This window comes from Gorilla gorilla, chromosome 2, assembly GCF_029281585.2.
Source record: "Gorilla gorilla gorilla isolate KB3781 chromosome 2, NHGRI_mGorGor1-v2.1_pri, whole genome shotgun sequence".
In the NCBI taxonomy this organism is placed as follows: Eukaryota; Metazoa; Chordata; class Mammalia; order Primates; family Hominidae; genus Gorilla; species Gorilla gorilla.
The window spans coordinates 116,583,426-116,600,150 of record NC_086017.1 but is presented as its reverse complement, the minus strand read 5'-3'; the positions used below and the strand labels follow the sequence as shown (position 1 = coordinate 116,600,150).

Here is a 16,725-nt window from a genome sequence, read left to right as displayed (position 1 = left end):
AACAAACAAAAGCAGGACCTTTCTACCAGTAATCATGTCTAGGATGACTGTTTTAACAGATTTAACATGGCAACGTAAAAATACTTTTTTTTTTCTTTTATGTAGAAGATTTAATAATCTGGCACATCGGATAGAGTATGCTGCCAGTTCCTTGGAATAAATGTAGCTTCAGCCTTAAAAAAATCGCGGAGATGATTCATCCACACCCTTGAGTAAAGTTGTCTTTCACTGACTGCCTTTTTTCTCTTGCCCTGGTAACTGGAGAGACAACTAATCAGATTAAAGAGAGAATGATACAGTGGTACAAACCAAATACTTCTGTGAAAAGTTTTGTTTTTATGTAACTCAATTTTAAACCCTAAACCTTTCCTAAGCTTATAGTTATGTACAGTTAAGCCAGATGTGACTACTGTAGTGTTAACACTAGCCTTTTACACAAGTCACTATTTAGAGGATCTATCTGTTCAATGACAATTATCCCTGGCTGATTACTATTATCTGACACTTGCATTGGTCCTGGCATCCCATGGGTGAGCAAGACAGGCATGTCCCTTGCCCTTATGTAGCTTATGGTTAATGTGTAACCTTTGCCAAGTCATGCAAGTTCTATGATATGGTTTCTTACTGTGTAAAATGAAGCAGTTGTTAACAGTTAACAGACATACAGGGAGGTGAAGAATATGGCAAGAGGTAACAGTTTTAAATACACTGGTCAGAGAAGGCTTCATTGAGGAAGTGACATTTGGAGACAGGAATGAGATGGATATTTGGGGGAAGAAAATTCAAGTAAAGGCATCGGCAAATACAAAGTCTCTGAGGGGGAAGAGGGCTTTTTTGTTCAAGACAATAGCAGGCTGGAGAAGATGCAGAAAGTGGGAGAGTTATAGCAGGTGGAGACAAAAAAGGGAACTGCTGGGGATCAAACCTTGTAAAGTCCTTCTAAGTGATATATGAGGACTTTGACTTTTATTCAAAGTTAGAAGGCTTTGAACAAAAGAATTATTTCATTTGTGTTTTACAATGGTCACAAGTGCCATAGTGAGAATAGGCTGTGTAGAGAAGAGATTTTGTGGTTTTCTTTTTTGTTCTCTGTATTCTCTTCCTGAAAAAATCTGTTTTCTGCCTAATCATATTTCTGTAAAGAACAATAGACTTGAACATCTGCTGTTAAGTAACAAAGGTTGACCTAAACCACGTAAGGTCAGATTAACTTTTAAAATATCCAAGGTAATGTTAAGTGTATTAAATATGGTTCAGTATGTAATCAGAATATTTGATATTCTCTAGATACTAATCTCTTTTAATTTTTTTATTTTTTAGCCTTGGGGCTCTATTTTGCGGAATTGGAATTTCTTAGCTGTGACACATCCAGGTTACATGGCATTTCTCACGTATGATGAAGTTAAAGCACGACTACAGAAATATAGCACCAAACCCGGAAGGTAAGACTTTTTAGCAGTAATATTATGTGATATATCCAAAGATGAAAAATTCTCCATGGTTTGTTCCTAAGTCAGCCAGCAATACCCACTGATGGCATGCTTGGGAGGGGGCTAGAAAAGGTAAAAGACCAAAATGGTGCTTCTTAATATAATGTTTTAAATTGATACATTGTGCTTACTCTGAAACTTGGTATTCATAAAGTGAAAGGGGATATGGTCTCCTTTCTGTTTTCATGATATCCGTGTTTATGTGCAAAATTGAATGTATATATTTGAATACTTGAATACTGTGCTAAAGAACAAATAAATAGAACAGTCTTATGTTCATTACTTTAGGGTATTTTTAAGACATTCATTTAGGCTCTCTGATAAATATAAGTACATATACATGCACATGAACACATAAATATACATGTAAGTTTATGAACAAATACATGTATATCCATAAGCATATATAAACCTATTGTTATAATCAAAACCAATTTTGTGTCCTTGAAAACTTTTTTCATAATGCCTCGTGTTTTATTATAGCCTCAGAATTTATATTTTATTTTCCACATGATGAAACTAAATGAGACTTGGAGAGGTTGGTCAGCCCCTGTGGCTTTGGCCAAGAAATTACACCTTATTAATGGCAAATCTGGATCCAGAAAATCTGTCTCTTCCATGGTTCAGTGCATTTTCCCATGTATTTCATCTAAAAATGCATTAGGCACATAGTAGGCATTTGTGCTATGTCAGGCAGTATGCTGAGTACAGCAGTAGGGATATTAGAGACCTGCTTGTCAGAGTCCTCACATTTCAGATGCTATTCTGGTATTCATTAGTGCTCTGATTTTCATATAGAGAACATTTCATTTTAGGGATGAATTTGGTGCTGGTTTTTAAGACTACCTTTTTTTTCTAGTATCATTTTTATTTGGTTTATGGTGTATATAATGTTTGTACTTTATAACATTTTTGTTTTGTTTTGTTTTGCTTTGTTTTTGAGATGGAGTCTTGCTCTGTCACCAGGCTGGAGTGCAATGGCACAATCTCTGTTCACTGCAACCTTCGACTCACTGGTTCGAGCAATTCTCCTGCCTTAACCTCCCAAGTAGCTGGGATTACAGGCATGTGCCACCACGCCCAGCTATTTTTTGTATTTTTAGTAGAGACGGGGTTTCACCATGTTGGTCAGGATGGTCTTGATCTCCTGACCTCGTGATCTGCCCACCTTGGTCTCCCAAAGTGCTGGGATTACAGGCGTGAGCCACCATGCCTGGCCAAAACAGTTTTTTTTTTTAAGTGCAAGCCAATAGTGCTGATTTTTTCTTCTCTGCCATTATGAAAATTTCCATATTTTTGTCTTTTTAAGAATTTATATAGTGTATTTGAAAAAGGAGCTAGTGAATACAAAAACAGTTTGGCTTCCACTGAAATCTTCTATTTAGACTAAGGAGAGTTAGTTCTCATTGTAACCATGAGAGAAGGTCAGTTATTTTGCATATTGACAGTGGTTTAGATGAATGATTTTGTTTCATTCAAGAATCTCTCATGACCAGATTTTTCCATAGTTTTTACTCTCTTGAATGACATCATATAAAGTATCTTTCTTGCTCTTGGCGTATGATGTGAAAAATGTGTTGTGGTTGGAATTATGCAGTCATACAAAATTTAACGTGAGTTATTTAATAAATTTTCCTGTCCAATCATAGAAATAATGAGGGAACTGAGGCCTTTATTTTTGGTTTTGTTTTCTTGTTCAGTATCATGGAGAACAAGAATTACAATATTGAGAACAACAGCCAGGTCTCATTACTATTTGGAAAAGTTCTCTTAGTAAAAAAATACTGCCCTCTGATAAGAATATCATAAGACCCACCAGTAAACTTATCTTCAAATGTGTACAATATATACATTTTATACAGCTTTTTTGTATATCAGTCATACCTTAAAAAACTAGAATAATGTCCTCTGAGAAAAAAATCCTTCTTTCCTTCCTAACTTGCCATGTAATGATTTTTTCTACTAAATTTTAGGTAGCTAATGATGAAATAAATAATATATAACAAATTATAATGTGTAAAGTATGACATGGGTACTAAAGATGTGTTTAGGAAAACACCCTTAATGAATAAAAAAAAAACTGTAACAAATATTTGCTTTGGAGAATATCTGTGTTTAACATTTTTTTTTTTTTATCTTGGAAAGTATTTCATGTCTTTGACTTCATAGTATAGAAAACAATTGGATTTACTTCAAGGACATTTTGGCTCCTTAGGTTGTGCTTTATTATTGGGGATCCATCTGACAAAATATGAGTTATGGGGTGAAGGTAGTAACATTTGGAAATCTAAGTGAAGTGTTCATTAGGTGACAAGAGTGGCATTGAACCCTAAACCACCTCGTCAACATGAAAGATACTTCATTTTATATGCATATATTTTTTTTTTTAACTTTTTTTTTTTTTTGAGACAGAGTCTTATTGTGTTCACCCGGCAGGAGTGCAGTGGTACTATCTTGGCTCACTGTAAGCTCCACCTCCTGGGTTCAAACGATTCTCATGCCTCAGCCTCCTGAGTAGCTGGGACTACAGGCATGTACCATCATGCCTTGCCAGTTTTTTTGTATTTTTAGTGGAGATGGGTTTTCGCCATGTTGGCCATGCTGGCCTCGAACTCCTGGCCTCAAATGATCCACCTTGCTCAGTCTCCCAACGTGCTGGGATTACAGGTGTGAGCCACCACTCCTGGCCCCAATTTGCTTAAATTAAGCATGTTGTTTAAGAGAGCAAGGTGCTAAAAATAAGCCAAAAATTCACTTGAGGTTGGGAAGGGGTATCCACCAGCCAAAGGGTCAGCAGCAAATTAAATGGAATAGGAAAAAGGTGCATGAGAGGAAGAAATTGTTCTAAAATGCCCTTGGCTCTTACCAGATTGCTGGTATTACTATCTCTTATATACATGAATTGCTTGAACCTTCTGTATAATAATGAGTTTTAGAAACACCATCCCAAAACAATGTTTAGAGCAACAGAGAAGGACATGAATTAAAAATGTGAGCAATTTCACAAGTATGTATTTCAGTATCTACTAGATTCTTAGTATATGAATAGATTTGGAATTACATTTAAAATTACTAGCAATGCAGATGTGTAATTATTTTCTTCATGTTAATACGCTGTAAACTTTGCTGAGATTCATAGTACACAGATTTTTAAGATTTTAACTTTTGACTTAATTTGAAGGAATTTTATCATTAATTTTTTTACGTAACAGTTTAATAATGTCCTTCTGAATTATAATTTATAGTGACTTTCTGTTATTTTTGGCACTTCTCATAATATCATAGCCGTAAGTCTCTGTGGCATTATTTTATCTGATTTTGATTAAGAATGCCAATAATTGACAGATTGATATCCTATTTTCAGTTTCTCTAGGGATATATGTTTTTAGACTTTTTTGAAAAGTTCTTTCCAAAGATTCTATCACCAATATAAAGTTTTTAATATTTAAAAATCACTTCTTTTTTTAAATTCTAGTTTGTCCAAAGATGAAATTACACTCTACTACTAAATATACAAGTTAATTAAATCCAGTGACTGCAGCCATTATGTATGTTAAAGTATATCTTTCAAGTTACATTTATAGTGCTTGGTCTATCAATGACTAAAGTATATTTTGACATACTTGTGTCTGCCACATACATACAGCAGCTAGAATATTAAAATATAGCCAACAGATTTAAGTTGGTTTGTTTTTGTTCTGCTTAATGGGTAATAAAATCCAGAAGGATATCCTGATAGAAAGATTGAATGCAGTACACTCAAATAAAGAGAAATGATCTAAAATGAAATAAGTACATAGATAGCTAAATGAATACATAAATGATAATGATGGATTTAAAGCCAAGTTGCTGCCTCCTTTTGTTGGATATTAGTTTCAAGGGACTTGATTTTGATTTATATTTTTGAACTATCTTAACTTCCCCTTGTAAGATACTGAATTTGACATGGTTAGATGGCAGGCATGAAATTACCTAATTTGCACTTTTGAGCTTTAGGGATGAATGGCAGGAATACCTGAAAGAAAAGTTACTATTTTTTTAACAGTTGGCCGGGTGCGGTGGCTCACGCCTGTAATCCCAGCACTTTGGGATGCCGAGGCGGGTGGATCACGAGGTCAGGATATCGAGACCATCCTGGCTAATGTGGTCTCTATTAAAAATACAAAAAATTGGCCAGGCGCGGCGGTGGCTCATGCCTGTAATCCCAGCACTTTGGGAGGCCAAGGCGGGCAGATCACGAGGTCAGGAGATCGAGACCATCCTGGCTAACACGGTGAACCCCGTCTCTACTAAAAATACAAAAAAATTAGCTGGGTGTGGTGGCGGGCACCTGTGGTCCCAGCTACTCGGGAGGCTGAGGCAGGAGAATAGCGTGAACCTGGGAGGCGGAGCTTGCAGTGAGCCGTGATTGCGCCACTGCACTCCAGCATGGGCGACAGAGCAAGACTCTGTCTCAAAAACAAAACAAACAACAACAAAATAACAACAACAACAAAAATACAAAAAATTAGCTGGGCGTCTTGGCACATGCCTGTAGTCCCAGCTACTCAGGAGGCTGAGGCAGGAGAATCGCTTGAACCTGGGAGGCGGAGGTTGCAGTGAGCCGAGATGGCGCCACTGCACTACAGCCTGGGTGATAGAGTGAGACTCTGTCTCAAAAAAAACAAACAAACTAGTTTTAATGTCTAAATTACAAAGGAATATATCGAGTTCTAAGCCTGGGTGACAGAGTAAGACTCCATCTCAAAAAAAAAAAAAAACAAAACCCTAATTTTTATGTCTCAATTACAAAGGAATATATTGAGTTCTACAGTAGAAACTGGCTCAGTTTTCGTCTGAGGTAGGCAAGTTAAATTTAAATTTTTACTTATTTATTTTATTTTTACATTCCAAGAGTGATTTATTTTGTAGCTATTCCATGCCATCAGCATTTCCATACACCGCATCCTGATGATGATGGTAAAAAAATCCCTAGTTTACAATCTTGTTTATTTTCTTATATATATATCTGAAAGTATTTAAATAAAAAGAAATGATCAGTGTTTCTCTTGTAAATTGATAAATGGAGAAGTACATTGTTGCTAAAAATAAGTTAGAAGACAGAATATGAGGAGTATTCAGGAATTCTAAATGATTCTGTTTATTGTTTTGCTTGGAAGAAACCTAACAAATTGTTTAGTATTGATTTATATTCTGAATGTAATTAGATGTAATTTTCTTATGTTTTGCAGCTATATTTTCCGGTTAAGTTGCACTCGATTGGGACAGTGGGCCATTGGCTATGTGACTGGGGATGGGAATATCTTACAGACCATACCTCATAACAAGCCCTTATTTCAAGCCCTGATTGATGGCAGCAGGGAAGGATTGTAAGTATGAGAAATGGAAGTTGGAGTGCTTATGATTCATGAATTTGAAAAATAAAGATTGCTTTGTGATGGCGAAAATGGATAGCAAGGCTGCTTTTTATGTTAAGACTGAGAAATAATGGATGTTCCTTAGTTTTTTGTTCATCTTTTTATATAATCATTTTAAGGTAACCTAATTATTTGAAACTATTTTATAGCAAATACATTTCAACTTCAAATTACAACATGAATTTTTATCTTTCATATGATAAAAACTTGGGACTTAAAGGTAGTTTTAAAATGGATGTAAAACTGTTTATATATTAAGAGAAAATTATTTAGAATAATTGACTTCTGTTTCTTCATATAACCCTTAGATTACTAGTTTCACTTTTTCTTTCTTTTTTGTTTTTTGAGATGGAGTCTAACTCTGTTGCCAGGCTGGAGTGCAGTGGCACAATCTCTGCTCACTGCAACCTCCGCCTCCTGGGTTCAAGGGATTCCCCTGCCTCAGCCTCCCAAGTGGCTGGGACTACAGGCGTACGCCACCATGCCCTGCTAGTTTTTTGTATTTTAGTAGAGACGGGGTTTCACCGTGTTAGCCAGGATGGCCTCAATCTCCTGACCTCATGATCCACCCGCCTCGGCCTCCCAAAGTGCTGGGATTACAGGCATGAGCCACTGTGCTCAGCCAGTTTCACTTTTTTTATTTTGATTGTTAGTGCCAGATTTTCTTTTCTCTTTCTTATCTGTTTCTCCCTCCACCCCTTTTCTTTTCTCTCTGTAGATCTTTCCTTTTTCACACGAATAATAACTCCATATTCAGGACTATATGTTAATAGCTAAGTTTAGTTTATCTCAAGCTATTCCTTTTTAAAATTTAAAAATAAGTTAAGTTCGTTCCCCTTTGTTTTTTAGATTAATAATGAATTCTCCCCCAATTACTCCACACACAAAGTATGGACAATCTGTTGGGCCCCTTCGTAGTAAATATGTCTGATTCTTCTTATTTGTTTTATTCACATGCCATTCCCTTTGTCCTCTCCTTGTATTCTCAGTGCACTTGATCATGCTGCTTTTTCTTCCCCTCTGCCTTGCTGGATAACTTAGAGATGCTCGTGATCAAACTTGCTGCAGTATGAATTCTGATAGAAACCTAGAAGGAGAAAGTCCACCAGAGTTAACAAAGAGCAAATGATTTGAGTTTTACCTTTTTCAAAGTAATTGCAAAAAAGAAAGAAAGAAAAGAAAAAAAGTGATGAGATTTATACAAAGAAAAATTAGGAATTTCTAAAAACCTATGAGCTTTTGAGTGGGAGTGGTGGCTTACGCCCGTAATCCCAGCATTTTGGGAGGCCAAGGCAGGAGGATCACTTGAGCCCAGGAGTTCGAGGTCAGGCTGGGCAACATGGCAAAACCCTAGCTCTACAAAAAATGCAAAAAAATTAGCTGGGCATGGTGGCGCGTGACGGTAGTCCTTGCTACTCTGGAGGCTAAGATGGGTTAATCACCTGAGCCTGGGAAGTTGCGGCTACAGTGACAACATCGTGCCACTGCACTCCAGCCTGTGCATCAGAGTGAGACCTTATCTGAAAAAATAATAATAATACCAACACACACAAAACCTCTCAATAAATTAATTACATAGTAATTGTATGGCAAGTTATGGTACCAAATGTGTATTTCTCTTTCTTTTTCCTTCTAATTTTCATAAATTTGCTAGTATCGGTTATTTATACCTTTCTTCTAATGCATCAAAGCTTTGTGTATAGATTTTGATTTACCATGATTACAGATTTTTTTTTAAGAAAATATACTTTAAAGTTTGAATTTATAAGTAGAGGGTGAAAGGGCAAATCTGTAGATGGAAAAATTTTGATATAGCTTGTTTGAATTATTCCTTCTATTTTTCAGATGTCATTCAAAGAGTCACAGATTTTAGTATTGTAATCAGTTGAGCAAAGCCTTTAAACTCCTGAGCACAATAACTCTTAAGAGTTACACACACACACACACACACACACACATATCTCCAGAGGGATTTAGCTAGTTAATTTCGAACTTTAATAATGTATTAGGATAAAATAGGATTTATAAATTAATTAGATAAGGTTTCTCATAAGGTCAGTATAGGATATCATCTCCAGCTACCATCTGGGTCCACTGTATTTCCTTATATTAATAGTTAATCCAATATTGTATGGCATAGTTGATACAGATGTTTATTTTGATAACCTCCCAACATTCTTTACTCCTTCAATGCCATTGAAAAGGGCTCACTGCAGTATATCCTGGGTGTACTAAGGACAGAAATCATCAAAAATGATGATTAGCATACCGTAGGAAAGGTTAAAGGTTCTTTTTAACCTTTTTAACCTATCAACAACCTCCTGATAGGTTAAAAAGAACCTTTAACCTTTCCTATGGTACCCTAATCATGATTTTTGTAATCTTTAATTTCTGAATTCTTGCTAGAATTTCTTCATATTATTTGAAATGTGATACATAAAATTTTATATAATTTTTTTTAAATGGCCAATTTTTAGGGTATATAAAAAAGTTGCTTATTCTTCTTTGGATTATCATTCCTCATTTAATGTTTGTCAAATTTTGTAACACACCCACAAGGACATTCTAAATTTGTATCATACTCAGATGTAGTAAACTCCTTTTGCTAAATCATAAAAAAATCATTTCACTGATTTGTCCCTTACTATGTAAGAATTATCTGTCCTATAAGTTCATTTTTCTGGTTTTCCTGGGTAAATTCTAACACTTAACATGTTTGTAGACTCCTCATTCGAGGATAAATATTTTTTGTTATTTTAAAGAATAGGTTTGTTATAGTTTTACCCTTTAAAATATACATACTACAGTACTATATTCTTATTGTTTTAAGAAATTTAGTATAGAAAGATGTTAAACAGAATTAACCATAATTTAATGAACTGATGAAACACAGCAGTGACATTACCACTTTTTTCAATTAAAAATAAGTATTTACCAACACAGTAAATTTTATTTTTTAATAAAGTTTTCAATGACAAGTACAACTTCTGATTTAACACGGCAAGAATGCATTATTACTACAACTTTTAGTTCAGATTTCAGTTTTCCCTGATAATAGAACCTTGTATCTATAGACCATTTTGTGTTTGTAGTGTTAAGTCAATGAAACATGGAAACGTAACATTTTCTAATTTTTTAAAATGTGTATGTGCCTGTGTGTCTGTGTGTTTGCATATGTGCACATGTGTTTGTGTTAGGTGAGGGGAAGATGGGAGAAGAGATATGGAAACTGTAGAAACAGGAATACCACAGAAGTGTTTGAATAACTTACAAGAAAACTGTGGCCTTTAATTATATTTTTCTTTCCATGTGGTATTAGGCATGGTGTAAAGTGATACCATTAACATTACCTGTGCCTCAGATGAAGGATGTAATAGTTGCAAATAGGTATATCTTCAAAGTGTTTTGGAATACAACATGATTGACCAGTGAAATAAATTCTTAACTTATATAAGAGACATGTATTAAAGGTATTTCATTGAAAATGGTTGCTTAGTGGGTTAGGCTATATTCATTATGTATTTCTTATATGAAAATTCTACATTTTAAGTGTCCTAAAAACAACATAGTAATTTGGAAACATTGAAGTAATATGTTATTGATATGTTACGTAAAAAGGAAACATCCAAATGTATGTTTGAATATAGAAAAATTTGATTAAATATCCTTAAATGCAATTAAAACTTGTATATTTAAGGTAATAAAGTTTCTGTTTAAATTCAGTTATCTTTATCCTGATGGGAGGAGTTATAATCCTGATTTAACTGGATTATGTGAACCTACACCTCATGACCATATAAAAGTTACACAGGTAAGGATAATTTCTAGAAGAGTATAATTAAATAAGTATCCATAATGCCCTTGAAATAAATAAGACTCTCATAGTGTAGTTAAAATCATGCACAGGTATTTAATACAAAATATACTTAAGGAATTCTAAGAGTGTTTAAGGAGAAATTATATTACTTTCTTAGATTTTTTTATACAAATTTATGCTGTTAAAATTCTTGCTTTCCATATAGTATTGGCATTTATATGGGGGAAATAAATAAATCCATAAGCAAGTAGGTGGATGTAAGGAGAGAGCCATAGTTTAGAAAGCTACCAAAAAAAGATTAGAATAATTATATGCCTTAGATTTTAGAGTCAAATGGGTAATTGAAGCCTGTTGAAGATAATCAATTATGTTTTTCTAAATCCATTGCTGGCAGCCTCGTAGCTTATGAATAGGAATATAAGTTGGTAAAACCTTTCTTGAGAGTGATATTCAGTAATTATAAAAATCTAAGTGAAAATATCTTTTCACTTTAAATTCTATATATGTAATAGATCCCATATATATCACTTACACATGCACACAAAAATCTGTACAACAGGTATTTACTGTAATATTTTTTGTAAAAGCGAAAAATCACAAAATACTAAGAACTTTAGTAATAGATTAAATAAAATAGACTACTATTCTCATACTGTATTGTGTGAAGTCATGAACAGGAGGGAGGTAGCTCTACATACTCACATGGGAACTTCTGCATCTTGTACTGTAAAATAATTCCATTTATGTAAAGTACATGTAGGTAACATTTCATTTGGTCAAGTTACATTATGTACGTTCAACTTCTGTAAGGAAATAATAAATTAATTGCTGTATATGAACATGTGAGTATAGTTTTTAAAAGATCAAAAAAACACCAAACTGGTAAGAAGATTTAACTGAGGAGAGGTGAAAAGGGATTGAGCAGTCAGGGAGGGGATGAAGGGAGAACTTGAATATTTTATTTTACATTCAGTCTAGTTTTAAAATATTTTATATTTGAGATATGTTCACGCCTTGTGTAATAAATAATAAAAATCTAAGGGAAAAAACAAGAGAAGAATTAACAGCTTTTTTTAAGACAGTAGATAATAATTTACCTTATAATTCTTCAGATTTCAGTTCCCGTGGTCTTTACATTATTATGTGAGACATACACATTGACATTTATATGTACATATTGTACATGTAAATTTAATAAATGATTGCCTTGTTTTTCTTTTTTTGAGACAGAGTCTTGCTTTGTCGCCCAGGCTGGAGTGCAGTGACGCAATCTCGGCTCACTACAACCTCCGCCCTCTGGGTTCGAGCAGTTCTCTTGCCTCAGCCTCCCGAGTAGCTGGCATTACAGGTGCCTGCCACCACTTCCGGCTAATTTTTGTATTTTTAGTAGAGATGGGGTTTCTCCATGTTGGTCAGGATCGAACTCCTGACCTCAGGTGATCCACCCGCCTCGCCCTCCCAGAGTGCTGGGATTACAGGCGTGAGCCACCGTGCCCGGCCATGATTGCCATTTTAAATTTAATATATGATTGCCATTTTAAAAGTTATGTGGTGATCCTGTATTTTCAAATATGTGTGAAAGGATGCTTAGGAAAGACAGTTCCTCTTTATAAAGCCATTAAAAAAATAAATCTTTGGAAGTAATAACATTCCCTTAAATTACTCATAAATATTCTTACTGTTTAGGTTGCATTGAGATCTGCATCTTTGATTTTAGCTTAATGTAATTTTTTTATAATTGCATATTTGTCCTTTGGACAGTCATAACCAGTATCAGTACTTATCTATTATTTCAGGGACATCAACAATTTATAACTTACTTTGAATTACTTTAGTTATATTTCTTTTCCATTTTTATGCATTCTCTCTTGTCTCTTTCCTTAAGTTCCCCACAAAATTTTTGTATATTCACACATCATAATAGACACAGTTTATGTGTATATGTGTGTACCTGCATGTACATGCATATGTATCCATGTATGTTTATGTATATGTATATTTTTCTCACCAGGATTATAATATATTTTAGTAGTCTGTGGACTAAATATTATTATTTATTTATCCTACTCAGTGCCAGGCACATTGTAGTCACCTACTGAACTAAAAGTTGCTTTATTTACCCAAATATTGGTTTCATAATTTCTTTTCTTTGTATTCCTAACATCTTTTTTCATTATTTACCAATTTATTTGTATTTTTTCAAATTTACCAATTTATTTGTATTTTTGTCACGAAGATCTTTTCAGTATTTGAATTTTGAAAATTTTACTGTGTCAAATGTTTTAAGCTAAAAACCCAATCAATCAAGAACATTGCAGTTTTAATAAAATGGTTTTTGGTTACTGAAGTGATTTGTTTTCTTGACAGTGTTAGGGAAAGCGTATGCACTTTTCAGTCAGAGGCTTAATTTAGAGTTTGAAGCAAACAATTTAAACTGATTAAGCCCCAGGCCTAACTTTTGTTAAGTTCAATATATCTTCTTGTGCTTTGGAGATTAAGTGAAATAGTAAGTGTGGACCACAGTGCCTGGCATGTGGGAAGTGCTTGGTAAATGTTTGTCACTTTTCTTCCATTCAGGGATTTCTAAAGATATTGAAACAATAAAATTTAATGTTTAGCCAAGTATCTTTTTTTTTTTCAATTTGACAGTTAAATTATATGAGCATGTGGCATTTATAAAAAAGATAAAGTCATTTTATATTCCTATTTTAAAACCATAGATTTTGTCTTTTGAGTCACCATGACTATTGAAGCAAGTCCCTTCCTAAAGGAACAGTAAAGGAACCTTAAATAATATGAATCATTAAGAAGCATATAAGATAGATGATAAAAGTTCAAACCTTTTTAAAATGAATTTTGTAGACCAAATTGTGATTATCAATTCAAAACATGTCTCAAATGGTAACAAAATTCTGACGAGGTCAATTGTGAGATATTGACTGTGCGTCATTTTATTTGGGAAAATTTGATACTAACAATTCATGCTGGAAATACATTAACATTACTTTCTCCCTCCTCCCCAAATTCCAGGAACAATATGAATTATATTGTGAAATGGGCTCCACTTTTCAGCTCTGTAAGATTTGTGCAGAGAATGACAAAGATGTCAAGATTGAGCCTTGTGGGCATTTGATGTGCACCTCTTGCCTTACGGCATGGCAGGTATAATCATTAGCAACATGGATGTCTTTCTTATATGTCCTACTAATATTTCTCTTTTCAGTTTTCTTAATGGTTTAGGAAGTAATGCTGGTAAGTGCTTTATTTGAAATGATTGTGTAAAGATTTTATATGTTTGAGTTGCTATATATAATTTGATTTTTAACTATCTTATATTTTATCTTTAAATGTATAAATTTTATTATATTAGTCATCAGTAGTTCTACTTCTGTAGTACCATGGATTTCAGTATGTTCACTTATAGATATTACCAACTAGACATTTTTATGCCATTTATTGATAGGTCAGAATCTGTTTGTAGTAGGTCAGTTTCTGAAGCCAAGTAAACCGTAGTAGATAAATCTTATTTTGATATTTTCAAGCAAACTTCTTTACTCCTGAGGAGGCATGGTTCCTGTCTCACATATGCTCTGTAGTGCTGAAATTGGAGAATCAGACAGGAAGTATCTCTCAAACACTTATAGTTCCCACAGAAACAGGCATTAAAGTTCCCTATTTACTGAAGGATAATCTCAGGCAAATTGCCTTCCCATCTGCAGCAGGCATTCAATAAATATAAATTGATTTGAAGTTTTATAGGAAGGTCTGGAGAATAACTGGTTTTCCCAAGGACTTTCTTTTTTTTTTTTTTTGAGACAGAGTCTTGCTCTGTCGCCCAGGCTGGAGTGCAGTGGCATGATCTCGGCTCACAGCAAGCTCCGCCTCCTGGGTTCACGCCATTCTCCTGCCTCAGCCTCCCGAGTAGCTGGGACTACAGGTGCCCGCCACCGTGCCCAGCTAATTTTTTGTATTTTTAGTAGAGACGGGGTTTCACCATGTTAGCCAGGATGGTCTCGATCTCCTGACCTTGTGATCCACCCGCCGCAGCCTCCCAAAGTGCTGGGATTACAGGTGTGAGCCCAAGGACTTTCTTATATTTCTTCATCTGTAACAAAGATTGGGGATTTTTAAAATGGATCTTTGGACAGATTTCCAGTTTTGAGTATTTGGAGGAGTCATGGAATATTTTGATCAAGCCATTTTGAAACTGTTTGACATAGTTATATTGAAGCTAGAAGTATATTGATAGGGTTTAGAAAGCAAATAATTAAATTTTCTAGTCTTTAAAAAAGATTTTCGGTGAAGCATAAAGTTGACATTCCTACCCTATTTCTAAGCCCTCTCAGTCCTTGATTTTCTTTGTCCAACCCTGCATCTCTGCATGAGTTGAGGAAGGATGGACATTGAGGTTCATGGAAGGGGGCTGACAGACTCAGAGAGGCATTGATGCCTGCCGAGCTCCTTACTTAGTAATAAAATATAATGATTTTCCCATTTTCATAGTCATAAAAGGGCCTGCTTCTTCTTTTGTGAACATTTTTTTAATGGACGAGGAAAAGAGGAAGAATTAGGAAATGAATTACAGTTGATTTATATTTTCAAAGTCCTTTCTGAATGCCCAGAGATCTTTGCTACCTCAGTAACATTGTTCAAAATCCCTATACTTCTCTTCTTCATATGCATTTGGCTTATATTTTGTTTTAGGTTTTTCTTTATATCCTCTCCCTTATTTCCTTTTATCCCTTCATGATGTTGGCGAAATTTGCATATTACAGGGAGATGTTGAAGGAGATCATTCTCAACATAGATACTTGATTCCTATTTAAATTACGTTAACAGTAATAGTTCTGCAAACTTAGCAGTGCCTTTTAAACTACATTCAATAAATGTAGATATGTTGGTAGAAGACAGAATTGTTTGCAAGTTTATTTCAAATGTGTCAGTAGGAGGTATTATAGAGATATTGACTCAGTGATAGATTGTCTGTAATTGGACTACTTAGGATTGGTGTACCTGATAATCATTCAGTGTTTCAGGATACGTGTTAAACTAACAAAGAAAACAAATTGTATTTGTCACCCTTCTTTGCCTTCAGGGTGGTAGTGTGGTTTTTACAAGTACAAAGAAACTAAAAGCCTTGCATTTCTCCCTGAAGAAAATCAGAATAATAGGCTGATACAGATTCCTAACACTCTGCCTCCATGCAGGGCTTGTGTATTTCAGCCATTTTTCTTGGGGCTCCAGTCTTAGAGCATACACATGCATACATGTTGCAAGACTTCACATCTGTAACTCAATACTGTGCTTAGTATTTGGAGGTTAAGTTGGTTAAAAGTCAGAAGCTGCTATTAGTTTGACAGAAACATTTGTTTAGTAAAATGTTTTGTTTAAAGCATCATACAAAATAGTTTACTGGCCAGGCATGGCGGCTCACACCTCCCAGTACTTTGGGAGGCTGAGACAGGAAGATCCCTTGAGTCCAGGAGTTCGAGAACAGCCTGGACAACATAAGGAGACCCCGTCTCTATAAAGTAATAATAATAATAATAAAATAGTTGTTTGCCTTGCAGCCCAGGGTGAGTAGAAAAGTATGGCTGAATGTAAAGCAACGAATATTTTATTTATTTTACTTTCTATATACTTCTTAAAAGAAAGTTTATTCTTAGTAAATAAATACTACCTTTACTTAAGTCCTAACTTCACATTGTCAGTACATTCTTGGAAACTGCAACTTTGAGGAAAGTGACATACTGTATGCTGTAGGAACCTTAACTCTTGTTTCTATCAATTAGCCTAGGGTAAAATGGATTTCATTATACAGTAAGTTGTTTCACTTAAAGTCTCAATTTCCAAGAACTAATTAACAATATTAATTGAGGACTTACTGTATTTATTTGTTAGGTTTGTGAACTATTTGCAGTAGGTTCATTATGTGCAAAAGGCATAGGAACATTTCCCAGTTGTCTTTCTGTATTACTAATGCTGTGTAATCACCACAACA

At 34.6% G+C, this 16,725-nt stretch overlaps 1 protein-coding gene across 18 annotated transcripts in view; it reads left to right on the top strand.

Annotated features, from left to right (window-relative positions):
• CBLB (Cbl proto-oncogene B) overlaps positions 1 to 16,725 on the top strand; it is a 211,710-nt gene that overhangs the window by 122,023 nt on the left and 72,962 nt on the right. For all 18 annotated transcript variants that reach the window (XR_010132892.1, XR_010132893.1, XM_063703996.1 and 15 more), the window contains exons 6-9: positions 1,321 to 1,442; positions 6,722 to 6,859; positions 10,631 to 10,718; positions 13,755 to 13,886. Coding sequence is in view for 16 of the 18 variants with exons in the window: in XM_063703996.1 (XP_063560066.1) it covers positions 1,321 to 1,442; positions 6,722 to 6,859; positions 10,631 to 10,718; positions 13,755 to 13,886 (480 nt within the window). In the remaining 2 variants the exon portion in view is untranslated. The remainder of the gene's footprint in view (positions 1 to 1,320; positions 1,443 to 6,721; positions 6,860 to 10,630; positions 10,719 to 13,754; positions 13,887 to 16,725) is intronic.